Consider the following 14,687-nt stretch of genomic DNA (forward strand, 5'->3'; position numbering starts at 1 on the left):
GAAGCCATTTTGACAGGGAATATTATTCGTGGTTAGGGTGACCAACCTCCAGGTGGGTCCAGGAGATCGAAACATTGGACTTACCTGAAGGTTTCTTCTTTTCAGTGGGCTGAAAGCATCCAAGCTGGTCAGGGCATGCTTCTACTTACTCCAGGCAAGGCTATGCAAATTTTTGTGTACGTCTACTTAGAGTGAGGGTGTCCTTCCAGGCATGAAATAGTCCAGGTCAACAAGTCAAATTTTAAAAAATCACTCCAAACACCATAAAAAACTGTTCAAGAGAAAACTTTACTTTGAGAAACTTCTTTTTGTGAAAAAATTGTGCAACAAACATGCAACAAGAGAAAAGGCAGATATCCTCCTATCAGTTTGCATATATATAAATATGAACAATACCCAGGCAAAGGTAAAAGTAACCAAATACCAACAAAGGGTGGGAGAATTGGATGCCTTTTCCCCACTGAAGAGAAGAAACCTTCAGGTAAGTCCAATGTTTTGTTCTCCTTCAGTGGGGGAAGTCATCCAAGCTGGTTATATGACCAAGCTCAATCGTGGTGGGAGAAAAAACGCATTACAGATCCAACACCCATTGGAGAACCTGTCTCCCAAAAGCAGCATCAATGGAACTTTGCTGGTCTATCCTGTGATGTCTGACAAAAGTATTAAAGGATGACCAAGTCTCTGCCTTGTAAATCTCTTTGATAGGAGCCCTGGTAGCAAATGCTCCTGAGGCAGCCGCCAAAAACCAGTTTCCATTTGCGCCGCAAAAGCCGCGGGGCTTTCCGGCTCTTCCGGGTGCTCCGCGGCAATTAGTGCAAAATCCGCGGCGATCCTGCGCGGTGAAGAGGGGCGTCGCTGCTGATTAAGGTCAGTGTGAAAACGCCCAGTAATACAATTTACTGGTTTATGTGAAAAGGTAAGTTCACCTTCGAAATGAAAGAAGGATCAGTATTTGAGCTTCAGCTTCAGCATCTGACCTTCCAGAGAACAGTCAAGGTTGATTTCACTTAGGACTGACTGATTTGATATTCTTGCAGTCCAAGGGACTCTCAAGATTCTTCTCCAGCACCACAGCTCTAAAGCATATATTTTTCTGCGCTCGGCCTTTCTTATGGTCCAACTCTCACAGCCATACATTACTGCTGGGAAGACCATTGCTTTGACTATATGGACTTTTGTTAGCAGGGTGATGCCTCTACTTTTATTATACTGCCTAGGTTTGCCATAGCTGTCCTCCCAAGGAGCAAATGTCTTTTAATTTCATGGCTACAGTCACCATCTGCAGTGATCTTGGATCTCAGAAATGTGAAGTTTGTCATTACTTCCACATCGTTCCCTTCTATTTGCCAAGGAATGATGGGGCCGGATGCCGTGATCTTAATTTTTTTGATGTTGAGTTTCAAGCCTACTTTTGCACTCTCCTCTTTCACCCACAACAAGAGGTTCTTTAGGTCCTCTTCACTTTCTGTTATTAGAGTGGTATTATCTGCATATCTGTGGATGTTGATGTTTTTCACGGCAATCTTATGAACATATATGAACATATGAAGCTGCCTTATACTGAATCAGACCTTTGGTCCATCAAAGTCAGTATTGTCTTCTCAGACTAGCAGCTGCTCTCCAGCGGGTCTCAAGCTGAAATTTTTCACACCTATTTGCCTGGACCCTTTTTTGGAGATGCCAGGGATTGAACCTGGGACCTTCTGCTTCCTAAGCAGATGCTCTACCACTGAGCCACCGTCCCTCCCTATTTTAGAGCAGATTAAAAGAGATTAGGAAAATCTTAATTTTGGTTTCTGCTTCATCCAGCCCAGCATTCCGCATAATGTACTCTGCATATAAATTAAATAAGTAGGGTGACAATATACATCCTTGTCGAACTCCTTTTCCTATTCTAAACCAATCCGTTGTTTTATATCCCGTTCTGACAGTTGCTTCTTGACCTTTATACAGGTTTCTCAAGAGACATGTGAGGTGGTCTGGTACTCCCATCTCTTTAAGGACTTGCCACAGTTTGTTGTGATCCACACAATCAAAGACTTTAGCATAGTCAATGAAGCAGAAATAGACTTTTTTCTGGTACTCCCGTGCTTTCTCCATAATCCAGCAAATGTTGGCAATTTGATCTCTAGTTCCTCTACCTCTCTGGAACCAAGCTTGAACTTCTGGTAGTTCCCAATCTACATACTGCTAAAGCCACCTTTTAGGAGACCCAGTTTGGTGTAGTGGTTAAGCGTGTGGACTCTTATCTGGGAGAACTGGGTTTGAACCGGGTTTGATTCCCCACTCCTCCATTTGCATCTGCTAGCATGGCCTTGGGTCAGCCATAGGTCTGGCAGAGGTTGTCCTTGAAAGGGCAGCTGCTGTGAGAGCCCTCTCCAGCCCCACCCACCTCACAGGGTGTCTGTTGTGTGGGATGAAGGTAAAGGAGATTGTGAGCCGCTCTGAGACTCTTCGAAGTGGAGGGCGGGATATAAATCCAATATCTTCTTCTTCTTCTATCTTTAACATGACCTTGCTGGCATGTGAAATGAGTGCAATGGTGCGATAGTTTGAACATTCCTTGGCATTACCCTTCTTTGGAATTGGAATATAAACTGACCTTTTCCAATCCTGTGGCCACTGTTGTGTTTTTGAAATTTGTTGACATAATGTGTGCATCACTTTAACAACATTGTCTTTTAGGACTTTGAATACCTCAACTGGGATACCATCATCTCCCCTAACTTTGTTGTTAGTAATGCTTTCTAAAGCCCATTTGACTTCACACTCCAGGACGTCTGGCTCAAGATCAGTGACATAACCGTCGTGGTTGTCAAGGACATTGAGATCCTTCTTGTATAATTCTTCTATTTATTCTTGCCACCTCTCCCTAATGTGTTCTGCTTCTGTTAGGTCCCTACTGTTTTTGTCCTTTATCATGGCCATCTTTGCACGAAACGTTCCCTTGAAATCTCCAATTGTCTTGAAGAGATCTCTTGTCCTTCCCTCTTTATCACTCCTTGCTGTTCTCTAGAAATCTGCATTCAATTGACTGAATCTTTCCCTTTCACCTTTCCCTTTCTCTTTCCTTCTTTCCTCAGATATTTGTAAAGCTTCATCAGACAGCCACTTTGCTTTCTTGCATTTCCTTTTCTTTGGGATGGTGCTGATTGCTGCCTTCTGTACAATGTCACGAACCTCCATCCATAGTTCTTCAGGCACTCTGTCTATCAGCTCTAGTTCCTTAAACCTATTCTTCACCTCCACTGTATATTCATAAGGGATGTGTTCAAACCTGAATGGCCTAATGCCTTCCCCGGTTTTCTTCAGTTTAAGCCTGAATTTTGCGATGAGTAGCTCATGATCTGAGCCGCAGTCAGCTCCATGTCTTGTTTTTGCTGACTGTAAGGAGCTTCTCCATCTTTGATTGCAGAGTATATAATCAATCTGATTTCTATGTTGCCCACCAGGTGATGTCCACGTGTAGAGTCGTCTTTTAGGTTGTTGGAAGAGAGTGTTCACTATGACCAGCTTGTTCTCTTGACAAAACTCTATCAGTCTTTGCCTGGCTTCATTTTATTCTCCAAGGCCAAACTTGTCAGTTGTTCCAGTTACCATTTGACTTCCCACTTTGGCATTCCAGTCCCCTATGATGAGGAGGACATCTTTTTTTGGTGTTAGTTCCAGAAGGTGTTGTAGATCTTCATAGAACTGGTCTACTTCAGCCTCTTCTGCATCAGTGGTTGGAATGTAGACTTGGATTACTGTGATGCTGAATGATTTACCTTGGATACAGACCGAGATCATTCTATCATTTTTGAGATTGTATCCCATTACTGACTTCCTCATTCTCTTGTTAACTATAAAGGCCACACCATTTCTTCTAGAGGACTCTTGCCCACAGTAACAGATGTAGTGATCCTCTGAGTTAAATTCGCCCATTCCCATCCATTTTAGTTCACGGATTCCCAAGATGCCGATGCTCAGTCTTCCCATCTCTTGTTTGACCATACCCAGCTTACCTTGATTCATAGATCTTACATTCCATGTTCCAATGCAGTATTGTTCTTTGAACTTTCCTTTCACATCAGACACATCCACAGCTGAGTGTCCTTTCGGCTTTGGCCCATCCGCTTCACCCTTTCTGTGGCTACTTGTACTTACCCTCCACTCTTCCCCAATAGCCTATTGGGCGCCTTCCGACCTGAAGGACTCATCTTTCAGCGCCATATCTTTTAGCCTTTTGTTACTGTCCATGCGGTTTTCTTGGCAAGGATACCGGAGTGGTTTGCCATTTCCTTCTCCAGTGGATCACATTTTGTCTGCGTTCTCAGCTGCAGCCTGTCCTATCATTGCTATAGGGTTGCCAAGTCCAATTCAAGAAATATCTGGGGATTTTGGGGGTGGAACCAGGAGACATTGAGGCGGAGCCAGGGTGTGACAAGCATAATTGAACTCCAAGGGAGTTCTGGCAATCGCATTTAAAGGGACAGCACACCTTTTTAAATGTCTTCCTTCCATAGGAAATAATGAAGGATAGGGGCACCTTCTTTTGGGGCTCATAGAATTGGACCCCATGGTCCAATTGTTTTGAAACTTGGCGGATACTTTGGAGAGAGTCACTAGATACTATACTGAAAATTTGGTGCCTCTATCTCAAAAAACAGCACCTCCAGAGCCCTTGAAACCTCCAGATCAATTCCCCATTATACCCTATGAGAATCGATCTCCACATAGAGAATAATGAAGTACTCAGCAGACTTCTCCCCCCCCCCCCCATTTCTGGCAACACTGAAGGGGGATCGGCCTCTCTACTCACGAGTTGCTGCCAACTTTTTCAAAGTAACACAGACACCCCATCCCAAGAGGAAGCCTTTCAATCAGCGACTGAAGCCTTCGGAGGTAGAAACGCACATGGTCCTCTGGAGGCAGAGCTCCCCCCGCTCTGCCGGCCAGACTCCCGAGGAGAGGCCTGTAGCAGCCAGAGAGGATGCAAGGACTACGAGTCCCAGCATGCACCTCGCGAAGGGAGGCCGCGCCGTTTCCCCCCCACACACACCCCTCCCGCTTCCATGTTCTTGGAGATTGTGGGGAAAGGCTCCTAATCCAGGGGTCCCCCAGCAGGGCGGGGGGGTTGGGAACCCTACTTTGCTACCTAATCTTAAATAGGTACTATTTAAATACATAATATCTCTTCTACCTAATCTTAATTAGGTACTATTTAAATAGGTAATATCTCTGCTACCTAATCTTAAATATGTACACACTTGGCCTGGCCCAACATGGCCCAGCCCGGCCTGACATGGTCTCAATTAGGTCAGATCCGGTCCTCATAATAAATGACTTCGACACCCCTGGGATAGAATATACCCCATGGAAATGCTGTTATAAGGGGAGTGGCTCGATGGCCCCTATATCCAGAAGGTGTTGGTTCACCTCTTGTAGCAGTTTGGAGTCCCTGGAGATTGGAGAGGGAGTGAAATGATAAAAGGGGAGCATTGTGAATTGAACCTTGTATCTGAATTCCAATATGATCAGGACCCAACAATCTGTGGTGGTCCACTGCCACTGATGAAGAAAGTTCTGTAGATGCCTCCTATTTTGGCATCACACTGGCTGCTTTTTTCCTTGGGTGTTCATGTCACACTGGTGTTGGTAAGAGAACTGTCATTGTTGTGACCTGGTGTGGAATCCAAAATGACATCTACCTCTGGTCTCTGGAATGAGACTGCTGTTTTACAAAGATCCTGAATTAACTTATAGCTTGTAGCACAGCAAACCTTTAAGGATCCTGAATTAACTTAGAACTTTTTAACAACTTTTTAGAACTTATTGTCAATAAGACAATATTGATAAAGTTGCAGTCCATGAATGGTGAAAAACCTTTTTAGTCCAAAAACAGGTATTCTACAAATATAGTCCCACAGAGAGTGGTTTCCTCCTTTCTTCCACTAGCCAATGGAACTTCTCTTGAAGAAGAGACAAGCTTCCAAATAGGAGAGAAGGATCCCTGAGACTGACTTACTATTCGAATATAAGCAGTTTCGTGTCTTCCTCAAGAGCTCTGTCCTTTCTCAATTCTAAAAGGCATAAGAGAAGTGATACCAGTTTCAGATCTCATCAAAGCAACAGGAGACCCCCTTGGAAAGTGCTAAGATATGCCATAAAAATTGATTCTGAACTACTTCAAGGCTAGCTAAATTGGCATTATTCCATCCCCATACTTCAACTCCATACAGAAGGTGGGGTATGACCTTATTCTTGTATAATTTCAGAACAGGATATATAAGGTGACCACCCCTTGAAAAGTAAAAGCTTAGAGTAGACCCAACCAATCTAAGTGCAGATGATTTAATTGAAGCGGCATGAGAGGTCCAGTTAAGAGTCTCCTTAAATGCGATACCAAAATGAATTACATTGTTTTATAGGATTGCCCAAAATGTTCCAGGTGGAAATTATGACTTTCCCCCCCTGAAAACCATTACTTTGGTCTTGTTGTAGTTGATATAGAGAGCGTCTTCTTTGCAAAAAGTCCCTAGCTGATGCAATAATCTCTTCAGACCAATTTTTGTAAGTGAAATTAGGACCGTATCATCAGCATAAAGTACTACAGAAATCTTTTGATGGTCCAAAGTGGGAGGGGTGAATTGAGGTCCTGAGAGGCTCTCAACTATGCTATTAATGAGGGTTGGGGTGTTGCGGAGCATGGCGGACACCTGAAAGAGCTGCTCCCTCTCTGACTCACAGAAATCGCACCTTCCTTCCGGTTTTGGACCATACTTCACCTGGAATCGATGGTCGAAAGAGCAAAGGGTAAGTCCGGATCCTCCCGGACTACCCAAAACCTCTCCAAATTTCTCCAACAGGGAGAAAAATGCCGCTCTTCCACCCGAGCCTACGATCTTGAAGCCGCAGACAAAATGGCGGGTGAATCTCCTACCCAGGCCAACAGGAACTCCTCCAGCTGGCCCACCCTCCTACTAAAAAAACACAGACCATCTCAGAGGGAGAGTTACACAGTGTTCAGGGGGCAAGGATTTGAACCTGATTATTCCATCTCAGTAATTTCTTTGGCTGTTACCACCTTGTCAAAAAAAAGAGGGGGAATTATGAGGACTCTGACACCAAAGAAAGCCACGTCTGCTAACAATATCATGAAATGTCTTTAAAAGCCAAATTTGTCAGAGCCAACGCTGTAGCCAACTGCACTCCACCATGTTGCTTTGCAGGAGTTGACTTAATTTCAACCTTCAGTTAGATTCACAGTTCATATTAAGAGACTCTAAAAAAACCTGTCTTTGAGGGACGACACAAGACTTTGTAAAACTTTATAAAACATCAGCTGTAGTTTGTTAGCTGCAGCAGTTTCTGAGTGAGAAAGCGAAAGCAGAAGCTTATTAGCTGATTAAACAGCCAGAGATTGAGAAAGACGAAACAGCTGTACCAAAAATTAAAAGTGAGGTGATAAGATAAGACTATTTAAAAACAATTCCTTCTATCAAGGCAAGATAAAAGTTAGAAGATTGAAAACAACTTAGCATTTTTAGGAGCAAAGAAACAAGCATCTGCCTTCCTCCGAGTCTGTGCAGTCAGCCATCACACCCCCTGATTATATTTATATTAGATTACTGCAATGCATTTTATGTGGGGCTGCCCTTGAAAAGTGTTCAGAAACTTCAATTGATGCAAAATGCTGCAGCAAGAATATCGATTGGTGTTGGTGGTTACCTGGGTCCATGTCACTCCAGTCTTTGCCTATCTATACTGACTCCCAATTAGTTTTCAGGTAAATTTCAATGTGCTGGTCTTAACCTTTAAAGCTCTGTATGGTTTGGGACCTACGTCTTTGAAGGACCACCCAGTCTCTTATGAACTTATTCAACTACTGTTGTCATCTTCTGATACCCTGCTTCAGGTTCCATCATGTTCTAAGATGAGGCAGCAGTATAGGAGAGGGACTTCTTAGTTGTGGCACCAAAACATTGGAACTTTCTTCCCTGTGACACACATTTGTCCCCTTCTATTGCTATCTTTTGCCAGAATGTGAAAATAAGATTTGTAGGAGACAAGATGGAGCCCTTTGTAGCTGTGTAGGCTAATGGCAACTTCATTTTGGGATTTGCCATGAGCATCAATCACACAGAAGAAAGGGAAAAAACACAGGAATTGAAAAAAACAGAGGAAATGTGGCAGACCAAATGTATCCAGTGCTCTGCACAAAATTCGGACACAAAACATGATGCAGTGGAGAGTTCTTAACATATTGATTCCAGTTGATTCCAGTTGGTGGGTGGAACAAGCAATTCAAAATTCCCAAACCTGGAGAGAAATTTTGATGAGGAGCTTTTCAGAAGCATTCCAAAGAGAAATAAAGAATAAGTACAATAATATTCTAACAATAAACTATGAACATATGATCAAAAGGGTTATATAGATATACCATCCAAATCAGGTCCGGCAAATAGAAAGTTTGTCGACTTAGAATACACCATGTCAGACAAAGAAGTAAAATGGGTACGTCTATGTTCTAAAATTTTAGAATGGTGTTAAGCACTATAGCATTTCTTTTATGCAAAGAAATCTAAGCCTTGTAGTTCTTCTAAGTTTATTTGCCATAAAACATCTTGGTCCTTGCTGCAGCAAGTGTGTTCTTGTGTTTCAGATTGGAGCATCTCTGATGTCCAGCAATGTGGGGAGTGGTTTATTTATTGGCCTAGCAGGCACAGGAGCTGCAGGAGGCCTTGCAGTTGGAGGCTTTGAGTGGAATGTAAGATTTGCTTGACAGATTCAGTTTACTCTTAAACAAAGTTGCTAAGCCCTTTGGTTGTGGTAATATGCCTTTCCTCTTGGAAGATGCTAGAGACTTCCTTTTTTTTCTTTAAATGAAAACTGGGAATTCCAAAAACTTGTATGGCTTGTTAGTGTTGTATCACTATAACAACTCTGAACTGCTGATTTAAATAATAATAATTAAAGGTCCTCCAGTGACAGGAAACAGAGGGGACAGTGTCAGAGAAAATGGCTGCTATACAGGCAGGAAAACCCAAATTTTCCCACCCACATAGCAGCCACCCAAGCTTTACTTCCTCAAAACCCTGCTTCTCAACAGCATGAAACCTCGGGCAGGTAACTGATGTAGAAATGGCCAGTGTCATCTGGGTGGCAAATGTTTGGATTCCAAAGTAGGGTTGCCAGGTCTCTCCTGGCAACTGGTCAGGGATGGGGGGACTTCCCAGGAGCACCAGGGAAGCCCATCCAACATGCAGTGACATGTTTACTTCACTGACCATGTGAACTGGAATGGACATCATCATTTGCAGGATATCAGGGTGATGCTCTAGCATTTTCTCTCTCTTTTTTTTGGGGGGGGGTAGTGTACTTAAGCCTATTTGGAGCCCAGGGCATACAATTTTTAACACACACCCCTCAATTTTTTTGCCATGTCACAGCTGACTTATGGCAACTCTGTAGGGTTTTCAAGGCAAGAGATGTTCTTTGGGGTGGGGGTTTAGTGTGGTTTGCCATAGCCTGCCTCCATATCAGCCTTGCTTAATTTCAGAGATCTGATGAGATCAGGCTAGGCTGGTGCTATCCAGGTCAGAGCCTCCCCTCTATATGACAAAATTATTTTGTATTAATAATGAAATAAAATGAATAATATTAATGTCCAGAAAATAGATTTACGTGGGTAACCATGTTGAAGCAGCAATACAAAGTTTGGTCTTAAAGGTGCCACTGGATCCAAATGTTCTTTTGAATGGTTGGGGGGGGGGGGGGAACAACAGCGAAAAAATTCTTGTATTTATCTTCATTCCAGTGGAAAAAAAAGTTCAAGTTCCAACATGCTATTCCGTCATGAAAGCCAGCGTGGTATAGTGCTTGAAGTGTTGGTCTGACTTGGGACATCCAGGTTCAAATCTCCACTTGTGCCATGGAAGCTTGCTGGGTGATCTTGGACCAGTCACATTACTCTCAGCCTAGCCATGACCTGGATAACTCCAGAACAGTCTGATCTTGTCAGATCTCAGAAGCTAAGCAGGGCTGACATGGAGGCAGGCAATGACAAACCATCTTTGAACACCTCTTGCCTTGAAAACCCTACAGGGTCGCCATAAGTCAGCTGTGACTTGATTGGGGGGGGGGGGCGGATCCATCACACCACTCATATTCTGAGCAGGCATTTGGGAGGTCTTCTGAACTGTGTGCAAAGAAAGGGTTAGAGAAAGGCTAGACTGACTATTGGAGAAAAGGCACCCAGGCTGGCAATTACTGTAGCAGCAATCAGCACAATCTGTTAAGGAAGTTTGCTTGAATCTTGGGCAAAAGTGAAGCTTAGCCAATCCTAGAGCTTTTTGCTATGCTCAGACTTCCCTGCACCCCTAGTGACTGCAGTTAGAATTGCATTTTAAAAATAAAGGATGTTCTGCTGGAGGCAGCAAGATGATGCTGGCTTCGAGGGGCCCCTTCAAAAGTCTTACTTAAGCTTCACCCAGGGTGGACCACCCTCTCTCACCTTGGTATGCCACTGGAAAAAAAACTCTGTGGTAAATTTGGCTTCTGTTATAGAGTGTTTGCCTAAATACCAGCGTGTCACCCCAACAACCTAGACAGGATGATGTCACTTCCAGGTCCCGTGGCAATGGCATAGATACATCACTGCATGTTAGATGGATTTCCCTCTTTTGGGGGTATGTTCCCTCTGCTGGCCAGCTGATCAGTGGGGGGGCGGGGGTGGAACCTGGCAGCCAGGGGCCCCCATCTCCACTGTGGGGGTCTGGCAACCCTACTGCAGGTTATCTTGTTGTCTAATCTCTTGGTCTATGCTAACAGCCCTAGGAAGTTGCGCATGAAATTTATACAGTCAGCATTTGCCTGCATTAACTTGTCTATAGCAGCCTGAATAGTCCAATCTTGTAAGAGCTGGCAAGCTAAACAATATCAGCTACACTTAATACTTGATAGGAGACCATCAAGGAAGACTGGGTTGCTTTGCAGAGGAGATGGCAATAGCAAACCACCTACACCAGTTTGGTGTAGTGGTTAAGTGTGCAGACTCTTAACTGGGAGAACCGGGTTTGATTCCCCATTCCTCCACTTGCACCTACTGGAATGGCCTTGGGTCAGCCATAGCTCTGGCAGAGGTTGTCCTTGAAAGGGCAGCTGCTGTGAGAGCCCTCTCAGCCCCATCCACCTCACAGGCTGTCTGTTGTGAGAGAGGAAGATAAAGGAGATTGTGAGCCATCCTGAGACTCTGAAATTTGGAGTGGAGGGTGGGATATAATATCATCTTCATCTTCTTCTGTTTTGCTCTTACCTTGAAAACCCCATGGACCTGTGGTTGCTATGAGTCAGTTGCAATTGGCAAGCACTGTGTTATCATTATTAACTTGCCTATGGTTTGATGCTGTAAATTCAGTAGTTTTGATACTGTCTGATGTTAAAAATAAGCCAGTCCCTAAATTTGACTAAGAACTCCTGTGTATTGTTCCATTGTTGCTAGTAATGATTCAAATTTCCAGCTTTCCCCCAGTCCTTTACAGCAAATTCTGAGGAATACTGGGACAAATTGGCTTCAGAATATTAAAAAATTTCCTGAAATAGAAATAGCCTGAAATGACACAGTGCCCCCAGTACATAGTGCATTAGTACACTTCTGCAATAAATTCTTCCTATAGGACATTTGAAATTGTTTAAAAGTAGTCTATTATGAAACACTGCTTAGCCAAAATTGTAGAAGTAACTTCAGTCACATTCAAGAGTCTCTGTGGAAACCAAAAGCAAATCTGATCCCACAATGTACATTTCAGAAATGTGTCTCTGGATATTATGATTTTAAGCCCCTACCCTTTCCTCAGAGTTATTTACTTCTAAAGAAAAGACATTGTTTTTGTTGGAATATTGCTATTAAAAAGTTCTTTTGGCAACTATTTTAAAATATAAGTACCTGGACAAATTCACTACCTATAAGTGAAACTAAGGGGGGTAACTCCTTACTAGTGATGTTTGAAGATCAGAACTGTGCCGCTTTTGAAGAAGCTGGTGTTGCTTGCAGTGAAAATAATTCACTTGGAGTGGAATCCTACAGAGACCTAAATGGAGATGTGCACTTCTCGGTTGCCAAAAAACCTGCATATCAGCTGTCTCTAACATGAATTATTTCTTTTTGCGCTAAAGTTCATTCTGTAATAATCTCCTGGTACAGTGAAGTGCATTCTGGCTAAAATGACAAAGAAGAGGGATGGAAAAAAGTGAGATATCTCCCCAAACTAACTGTTCTGACTAGTGTTATTTTCAGATGGCTTGATCATATTAATTGTCTTTAGCTATGTTAAATTAGCTATGCTTATTGCCTTTAGCTATGTGTAGATGACTGAGGAAAGCAATGGCAAACCACCTCATAAAAAGTCTGCCATGAAATTGTTGTGATGCAATGTCATGCCAGAGTCGGAAACGACTGGTGCTTGCACAGGAGACTACCTTTACCTTTATGTTACTTATTTCTCAAAGAGCAGGGAAGGTACACATTTGTGACCATTCACACTAGAACATCAAACTCTGAGACCAATTTTGCACTCACCCTACACCGCTTGATGTTCCTCTTTTCAGCACGGCGTCCTTCTGAATTCCCGCTATCTGCCAATAGCAGATATCAATAGCAGATAGCAGAATCTGGGGCTTCAGCAAAGATGGGTGTTTTGAGAGGCAAAGAGAAACTGGTTTTTAGTGGTTTCTCTTTGCTGCACAAAAACTTCGATCTTTGCTGAAGCCCCAGAGCAGATAGTGGGAAATTGGAAGGATGCCACACGAAAAGAGGAACATCAGAGTGGCGTGGGGTGAGTGTGAAATGTGTCTGAGACCTGTGTCTTTGTATACAGATATTACAGATTGATGGGGCACCACTCCCATAACAGAATAAGACCAGTATGGCCACACTCGTTATGTGTCTATTTCAACAATTCTTTATTGCCTGCATACCTTTTTTCTAGTTGACATGTTGCTCTGTCCCTTTTTAGCTGAGAACCAAACATCGTATTCCATTCTGAAAGTACTTCATGCCTCTGCCTACTGCATCAATGCAGATGCTGGTGATTTACTTTCACAGTGTTTGTACTGGTAGCATTGCTTGTATAGAACTGAATGTGTTTACTGTGCAAAACCAATATAACACATAGGTATTTTCCTTCTTCCTGGCTAGGCTACCTGGGCATTGCTGGTCCTTGGCTGGATCTTTGTGCCAGTTTACATTGCTGCAGGAGTGGTCACTATGCCAGAATACTTGAGGAAAAGATTTGGAGGGCAGAGGATTCAAATCTACCTTTCTGTGCTGTCCCTTATCCTGTATATATTCACCAAGATATCAGTATGTATTTTGTGGGCATATAATGTGGGAAATTGTTCAGCGGTCCCACCATAGAAACCCCCAAAGGGGTTCCAGCAGCCACTCTGCTTTACCCCTTGTCTTCTAGAGAATAAAGACACAGACTCTGTTGTTCAGTGAATAGAAGGATGAGCTTTACTGCACAAATAAAGGGAGTCATAGGATGGCTCAAAGTTCTCCCTGTTCCATACATCATTTTATAATCCCTACTCCAACGAATCCCTCCCTCTCCTTTCCCCATTGGCTAACAGGTACTCAGAGTCACAATCTCTTCTGTCCGCGTAAATCATGGACCCCCAACCCACCCCTTACATGCCCCCACATACATCCCATGTAAATGTAAATAAGCAGGTTACATATTCATAGACTTCTGAATAATATTCAAGCTCTCATTAAGCAAGCGCACTTGGTCTGACTGGAGGTGGCCTTAGCATCCCCTCTCAGTCTGCGGTTAGTAGTTGGCAAGTGTTATAAAATAGGGAAGTGTAACTTGCTATAGCTAGCAGATTAACTCACAGTCTTTTCCCTTTACCCCAGCACTTTGCCTTACTTCCCCCTTTTCCTTGGGCAATAGTCTCAACTTTCACCTATACATTCCCAAAATAGCCTGACCATTTCCAAGGTTTCAGCAATTCTGTCAAGCCAGCTTAATACTTCCCTTATCTGTCAATAGAATCAACTTTAGCATATATTCCTGTCAGCTAACTTTAGCATATATTCCTGCTGATATCATTGTTTCAGCACAATTTATTGATTTCTCTCATATAATTGTGGCTTCTACAGCAGAGAACTTTATGAGAGATAGAATAAAACATTTTTGAACAAGATATTCCATCATTCTCAATTATTAACTTCATCAGGACTGCCACTGTCTGTACACTGTATCACCTCAGATACTAGCTTATGTCAACCCATACATAATTGAATACTGGTGTTTCTGATGTCTGGTTAAATTATTTGCAAGAATAATTTTAGGATAACCCTATATTTCTCCATCTATTTTGAATATGTAAAATTATAAATGTTAAATACCCAAAATAACTGGATGTGTACAAGGCTGTCATAAGATTACTCTTGCAAATAATCTAACAAGGCATTCTCAATGCCAGAACCTTCAGTTATATGTGTATTGGCATCAAGAGGTACATTACTCAGTTAACCAGAATGCTTGGTTAACCAGCATGCTGGTGATGCCACCTGTGCTGCCCAGCACAGCCTAGTGATAGTGAGCAGGCAGCAGTGACAAGTGGGTGAGAGCCATGGTCATGACACACACTCTGCTCTGCCACCACCCATTTAACCTTGATGCTCTCTTGTCACTCTTGGG

The 14,687-nt window shown here is 43.0% G+C and overlaps 1 protein-coding gene and 1 non-coding gene across 2 annotated transcripts in view; one reads left to right on the forward strand and one right to left on the reverse strand.

Annotated features, from left to right (window-relative positions):
• SLC5A9 (solute carrier family 5 member 9) overlaps nt 1–14,687 on the forward strand; it is a 221,397-nt gene that overhangs the window by 62,240 nt on the left and 144,470 nt on the right. The window contains exons 4-5 of the mRNA XM_060231788.1: nt 8,645–8,749; nt 13,178–13,342. Of these exons, the coding sequence (XP_060087771.1) occupies nt 8,645–8,749; nt 13,178–13,342 (270 nt within the window). The remainder of the gene's footprint in view (nt 1–8,644; nt 8,750–13,177; nt 13,343–14,687) is intronic.
• Nucleotides 1,673–1,739, reverse strand: TRNAP-AGG (transfer RNA proline (anticodon AGG)). Its single transcript has one exon. It is a non-coding gene; the product is annotated as a tRNA-Pro (tRNA).

This window comes from Heteronotia binoei, chromosome 2, assembly GCF_032191835.1.
Source record: "Heteronotia binoei isolate CCM8104 ecotype False Entrance Well chromosome 2, APGP_CSIRO_Hbin_v1, whole genome shotgun sequence".
NCBI classification, from domain to species: Eukaryota; Metazoa; Chordata; class Lepidosauria; order Squamata; family Gekkonidae; genus Heteronotia; species Heteronotia binoei.